At 36.1% G+C, this 7,500-nt stretch overlaps 1 protein-coding gene across 1 annotated transcript in view; it reads left to right on the top strand.

Annotated features, from left to right (window-relative positions):
* LOC119576401 (putative inorganic phosphate cotransporter) overlaps nucleotides 1-7,500 on the top strand; it is a 10,555-nt gene that overhangs the window by 786 nt on the left and 2,269 nt on the right. The window contains exons 2-7 of the mRNA XM_037924081.1: nucleotides 479-563; nucleotides 2,902-3,050; nucleotides 4,156-4,243; nucleotides 5,193-5,410; nucleotides 6,542-6,691; nucleotides 7,202-7,331. Of these exons, the coding sequence (XP_037780009.1) occupies nucleotides 479-563; nucleotides 2,902-3,050; nucleotides 4,156-4,243; nucleotides 5,193-5,410; nucleotides 6,542-6,691; nucleotides 7,202-7,331 (820 nt within the window). The remainder of the gene's footprint in view (nucleotides 1-478; nucleotides 564-2,901; nucleotides 3,051-4,155; nucleotides 4,244-5,192; nucleotides 5,411-6,541; nucleotides 6,692-7,201; nucleotides 7,332-7,500) is intronic.

Genomic DNA, 7,500 nt, shown 5'->3' on the forward strand with positions numbered 1-7,500 from the left:
AGAAGAGGGGAAAGAGGAGAGAAGAGAGAGAGAGAGAGAGAGAGAGGGGAGAGAGGAGAAGAGAGGAGAGAGGGGGGAGGAGGGGAGAGAGAGAGAGAGGGAGGGAAGGGGGAGGAAGGGGGGGAGGGAAAAGAGAGAGAGGAGAAGAAGGAAAAGGGGGGAGGGGGAGGGGAAATCCCGGGGGGGGGGAGAAGGAAGGAGAGGGAGAGGAGAGAGGGGGAGGGGGGGGAGAGAGAGGGGAAAAGGGGGAGAGAGAGAGAGAGAGAGAGGGAGGGAGGAGAGAGAGAGGAGAAAGAGGGAAAGGGGAGGGAGAGGAGAGAGAGGAAAAAGAGAGAGAAGAAGAGGAAAGAGAGAGAGAAGAGAGAGAGGAGAGAGAGAGAGAGGAGGAGAGGAAGGAGAGGAGAGAGAGAGAGAGACAGAGAAAGAGAATGCGCGCGCAAAAACTCAACCCTACTCACTCACTCACTCAATCGCACAGGTTGGAGAGTTTGAGTGGAACGAGTGGACTCAGAGTCTTATCACCGGAGCCTTCTTCTGGGGATACATATGGACACAAATTCCAGGTGAGGACACATATGGACACAATTTCCAGGTGAGGACACATATGGACACAAATTCCAGGTGAGGACACATATGGACACAAATTCCAGGTGAGGACACATAACCAAGAATTCCAGGTGACACCGGAGACACGTACGCACACAAATTCCAGGTGAGCTCACACATGGACACATATTTCCAGGAAAGGACACAGACGCATATTCCAGGCGAGAACACACACGGGTACAAATTCCAGTTGAGGACACATATGGATAGAGATTTCAGGTGAGGATACATAGACGCAAATTCCAAGCGAGAAAATACATGAGCACAAATTCTACGTGAGGACACGTACGCACACAAATTCCAGGAGAGGACACATAGACATAATTATTGGTGTAAACACATGCACAAGTAAAGACACATGTACATAAATTCCAGGTGAGGATACATGGACAAAAATTTCAGGTAAGGACACATTTGGACACATGGGTACAAACTGATAGTAATAATAATAATGATAATAATAACGACAATGATAATAATAATAATAATAATGATAATAATAATAATAATAATAATAATAATAATAATAATAATAATAACAGTAATAATAACAATGATAGTGGAAATTACGATAATAACAGTAGTAATAATAACAGTAATTAAAGTAATACTGATAATAAAATTGATGATGATGATGATGATAAAGATAATATAAAAATAATAATAATATTGTTAATGATGATAACATTAACAACAACAACAAAACCAATAATCATTATTATTATTATGATAATGATGATAATGATAATAATAATAATAATAATAATAATAGCAATAATAATAATAATAATAATGATAATAATAATAATAATAATGATGATGATGATGTTGATGATGATAATAATAATAATATCAATAATAACAACAATGATAATGATGATGACAATGATAATGACCATAATGATGATAACATTAGTAACAACAACAGAAATTGGGATATTGATAACAATGGTAATGTCAATAATTATAACCATTTTAACATCGTTAGCTAATGATTATAATAAAACCAACAACAACAATAATAACAATACTAACAATACTGATGATAACAATAATGACAATGAAGTCTAGTTAAAATAACAGTATTATATAACAATATTCTGTTCTTGATGACGTTAATGTTATTGTTAGTATTTCATATATCTTATTACTGTTGCTATTATTATTATTGATATCACCATTAATGTGATGGAAATTACTATTATTATTATCCTTGTAGCAACAGTACTAAAAGTAATAATAAAAGTTAAATAACTTTCACCACTGATATTATTATTCTGTTTAGCGTTGTAATCATAATTTTTGTTATAATTGATGACAATGTTATTGTTATTGTTATAATTGATGACAATGTAATTGTTGTTATTGTGTCATTAGTCATTATCAGTACCACCATCATTATCATTGTTACCATGATCATCTCTACATTATCCTTATCACTGTCATTATTGCAAAACGTATCATTATCATAAATCTTATTATCACCCTTGTCAGTGCTATTACCATTATCATATTAGAGCTGCCATTATTTCTTATCACCATAATCCTGGCCTCACCCCCCCCCCCCGTATTTCAAGGGACAGGATGGCTGAGATATATTCTCATCCTTATCATAATTCATTACAATTATCCTTCTTATCGTTCCAACAGGTCACTCAACCACTTCATCGACTTTTAAGAGGCATAACTGCAGATGCATATCCTTAGTCTAATGATCATTATTACCATTATCATTATCCTTACTATCTTCACAACAACCCTGCCAACCACCCCATCCAAGTGGCAGATTAACTGATGCATAATTTTTATTCATATCATTATCATAATTATTATCATAACCTCCCCTGCCATTACAACCGAGTCAACTTCCTACATCGTTGATCAAGAGGTACAATGGCTGATATTTGCCCTTTTTCATATAACCATTACTGTAATGGTTATTCACACTCGCTTTTTTTTTTGAGGAGGCAGAATAACCTATAATCCTTATCCATATCATAAGCACTACTGCTATAATTACCCTCCCTATTTTAAAATTATTGTTACTATTATCATCATTACCAAATTTATTATCCTCCCTCTACTTGCAACAATCTTGCCAACCTCCCCTCATCCATACCATAATCATTACTAATATCACTATCCTCCCTATCGTTACAACCTCGTCACCTTTCTACATCGTTGATCAGGAGGCACAAAGGCCGATATCTATCCTTCTTCTAATTATCAATACCCAAATTATTATCCTCACTCTCCTTACATACAGCCCTGCCAACCACCCCATCGTTTTTTCAGGAGGCAGACTGGCCGAGGTCTTTGGCGCTAGACGGGTATTCGGGGGCGCCCTCACCTGCGCGGCTATCGTGTCCTTTTTCATCCCCCTGGCGGCCAAGTCGGGACCCGTGACCCTCATCGTCGTCAGGGTTATTCTGGGGTTGTCGGAGGTTAGGGATGGTTGTTCTTTTGAGAGCAGGGCATTATCGTGCGTGTCTGTGATTTGTGTATGTTTATGATTTGTATGTGTGTGTCTGTGAGTTGTTTGTGCGTGTTTGTAAATTGAGTGTGTTTGGTGTTTGTGTCTGTATGTATTATATTAATTTCTCTATTCTCCTGTTTAGTGTTTACCTACCCCATTTATTTATTCCTCTGTTTACTAATTATTTATTAACTTACATTCCAATAATAACGTATGCTTATTTTACAATCCGGTTCTTAATCATAATGATCATTCTATTAAAATCACCAAACATGCATGGAAACAGTCTTTTGTCATTCTATACACCTCTTCCTCTTTCAGTAGTCTAAATCAACCTCATTCTGATGTGTACTGGTCTCATTTCCCTTTACAAAATGACCTTCAGCAAATGAAATGGGGATATAACTTGTTTATTAAGATAGATGACGAGAATTTGGTCATTATCAGATTATGGACTTGATCTTATCAGAAGTATGAGATATACAGTAATATTTGCCCCTTTAAGAATAGCAGCGTTGGTGACCATATTAACGAAAGATTAAAAGACGGAGAGAGGAGGTAGGGGAGTGGAGAGAGATGGAAGGAGGGAAAAAGAGGGAGAGAGGAGGGAGGGGAGTGGAGAGAGATGGAAGGAGGGAAAAAGAGGGAGAGAGGGGAGAGAGAGAGAGGAAGGGGTTAGAGAGAGAGAGAGAGGAAGGGGTTAGAGAGAAAGAGAGCAGGAAGGGGATAGAGAGAGGGAGAGAGAAACTAAGAGAGGGGATTGAGAGTGTGTGTGGGGGGGGGGGGGCTGAGAGGTGAAAGTGAAAGAGAGGAGGCAGGGAAGCGAGACAGACAAAAAGAACGAGAATGAGAGAGGAGAGGTTACGAAAGAAAAAAAAGGAAAAGCAGACTAAAAGAATAGAAAAACAGACCGACAATAAAATAATAATAATAAATAGATAAATAAACAAATAAATAAATAAAAAGTCCAGTCCCCGATGGCGTTTCATATCTCTCCCAAGACTCTCTCACCGCCTTTCTTATATACGAAAAAAAGGAATAACAAAACACGCCCATCCTTCTCCCTTCTGCAGGGCGCCACCTTCCCCTCCACCCACGCCCTGCTGGCCACGTGGGCGCCGCCCCTCGAACGGTCCACGCTCTCAACCATCATCTACGCCGGTGGGTCTCTGGTGCTAATAACGAGTGGAAAAATACGGGCGTAGTTTTGACGTGGGAATGGTTGTTTCGAGGTGAAAAAAAAATCATATCTGTTATTTCTTGGTTGTGGTGAAAATATATAATTCATTATTTAGTTGTTTTGAGGTGAAATATCTTGTTTGTTACTGTTGGTTGTTTTGAGGTGATGATATCTCATGTATTATTATTGGTTGTTTTATGTTGAAAAATACCTTATTTGTTATTAGTTGTTTTGAAGATGAAAATAATGTATTGGTTATTATTAGTAGTTTTGAGGTAAAAAAAATATAATATTTATTATTACTAATTGCTTTGGGTTAAAATTATATATGCTGTATGTGCATAAATGTCTACAGTACATAGGCTACATCTATTTATCCATATATTCATGCACAAATACACACAATGTATGTGATACAGACATGCAGCCGAACAGGCAGGTGGAAAGCAAAAATAAGTATCCTAATTCTGATTATAATATTGATAATAATGACGATGATATTGTTAGTAACAATGCAATTACAACAATCATAATGATCACACTAATTTTCATTGTAATAATGACAATAATAACTACAGCAACAATAATAATAGCAATAATAATCATAATAACAATAATCATAGTCATAATGACTTTAGTAATAGTAGTAGTAGTATCAGCAGCAGTGATGATGATGGTGATAATAATGATAATAATAATAATAATAATAATAATAATAATAATAATAATAATAATAATAATAATAATGATAATAATAATAATAATAATAATAATAACAATAATAATGATCATAACAATAATGCTAATAAAACTTTCCTCCTGCACCCATTCCTCAAAACAAAAATAACAATATCCAAAAAACAAGAATAAACAAACGTTCACCTCACCCCTCACCCTAGACAAAAACAAAAAAACGTTTTCTCCCAACAGGCTCGCAAGCGGGGACTATCATAGCCTTCCCTCTAGCGGCGGCAATCATCGACTCCCTGGGTTGGGAAGCCGTTTTTTACATCCAAGCCGGTTTGACACTGGCTTGGTGTCTGGCTTGGTTCCTGGTTGTGTCCGATAACCCATCTACAGACAAGCGCATCACGGAGGTCGAAAGGGACTATATATACGCTGCTCTTGGGGACAGCAAGGAGAGACAGGTATAAACAAAAACGTTGGTGATGATTATGATAGTAATAATAATGCTGATGATTATTATTATTGTTGTTTTTGTTTTGTTATTGTTATCATCATCATCATTAGTGATGATAAATGTAATAATGATCATAATTATACTTGTTTTTATTAGTATTATAATACTAATAAATAATAATAATAATAATAATAATAATAATTATTATTATTATTATTATTATTATTATTATTATTATTATTATTATTATTATTATCATTATTATTATCATTATTATTATTGCTATTGTTATCATTATTATTATTATCTATATCATTATATTGATAATAATAATGGTGAGGATGATGATCGTTGAATAATAATAATAATAATAATAATAATAATAATAATAATAATAGTAATGGTGATGATAATGATGGTACTTTTATTATTATTGTTGTTGTTGTTATTTTTGTTTTGTTATCATCAATATTACTATCATTATAATGACAATAAAAGTAATGATGAATATGATGATGGTAAAAAGATTATAATGATAATGATAATCACAGTAATAATAACAATAACGATAAAAAATAATAATGATAATGATAATAGTAATAATAATAATGATAATGTTAACGATGATAATGATAACAATAATGGTAATGATAATGGTGATGACAGTGATAATGTTTATGCTCATGATCATGATAATAATATTTTTTCCCGATTAAATGATAACGGTAATAATTCAAAAATCTACTACTACTACTACTAATAATAATAATAATAATAATAATAGTGATAATGGTAATTATTATATTAATGATAATGATGATCATTATTATTATAACAATAGTGATAAATAAACAAGTAATTCCATCATAATCAGTGTCCTAATTACCATGGTCACCTAAAGATTGAAATTACTAGGAGAGGTTTGGCTCAAATTGACCATCTTAATTTTTTTCATAAATCACAGTTACTTGCGTGTTCTTTTTCTCCTCCTCCTCTTCCTCCTCCTCCTCCTCCTCCTCCTCCTCCTCCTCCTCCTCCTCCTCCTCCTCCTCCTCCTCCCTCCCTCCCTCCCTCCCTCCCCTTTTCCTTCCTCCCCTTTTTTTCTGTTACCATCCCCGAACATCTCTTTCACCAACAGGCTCCCCCGGTACCATGGACAAAGGTCTTAACATCAGTACCTTTCTGGGCCATTCTAATAGCTGGCGTGGGGAACAACTGGGGTTTCTACACACTACTCACTGACCTGCCGCTGTACATGAAGAATATGCTGCAACAGGATATCAAATCGGTTAGTTAGTGCTGAGAGACAGTTCGATGTTAATACACTGTGAAGAGGGTGGTTTGATGCTTCTGTAATAGGAGTTCAGTAACAGGATATCACATCGCTTGGTTAATACTGAGAGGCAGTTCGATGTTAATACATTGTGAATAGGGTGGTTTGGTGGTTTTATAATGGAAGTTCTGTAAGTTCTGAATATCTGGTATTTGTTTTGTTATATGAGTATTGTTTGTGGATATATCGAATGCAAAAAAAGGATCTAATGTTTTTAGAGTTTGGTAAAGATGTTGGGAAGAGTTATGGATGAAGGTAATGGAAAAAAGAAAAGAAAAAAAAAGCATATATGTGTATATGTGCGTGTGTGTGTGTGTGAGAGAGAGAGAGAGAGAGAGAGAGAGAGAGAGAGAGAGAGAGAGAGAGAGAGAGAGAGAGAGAGAGAGAGAGAGAGAGAGAGAGAGAGATCTCCCCCACCTCCTCCTTCTTCTCCTTTTCTTCACACTATACCTCTCTCTTCCTCAGAATGCAGTGTTGTCCGGGATGCCTTACCTGGGCATGTGGATCTTCAGTCTCATCGTCAGCTGGGTGGGAGACAGGATGCGCAAAGGGACCTTCTCCACTGCTACAGTCAGGAAGCTCGCGAATACTATTGGTATATTTGCCTTTTATTTTGTGTGTGTGTGTGCGTGCGTGTGTGTGTGTGTGTGTGTGTGGGTGTGGGTGTGGGTGTGTGTGTGTGTGTTTTATTGTGTTTTAGATATGTTTGCATTTTTTTTTTTGGGGGGGGGAGGGGCGAGTGGGGCGTGCATGTGCGTGTGCAA

Source organism: Penaeus monodon, chromosome 8, assembly GCF_015228065.2.
Source record: "Penaeus monodon isolate SGIC_2016 chromosome 8, NSTDA_Pmon_1, whole genome shotgun sequence".
Taxonomy (NCBI): domain Eukaryota; kingdom Metazoa; phylum Arthropoda; class Malacostraca; order Decapoda; family Penaeidae; genus Penaeus; species Penaeus monodon.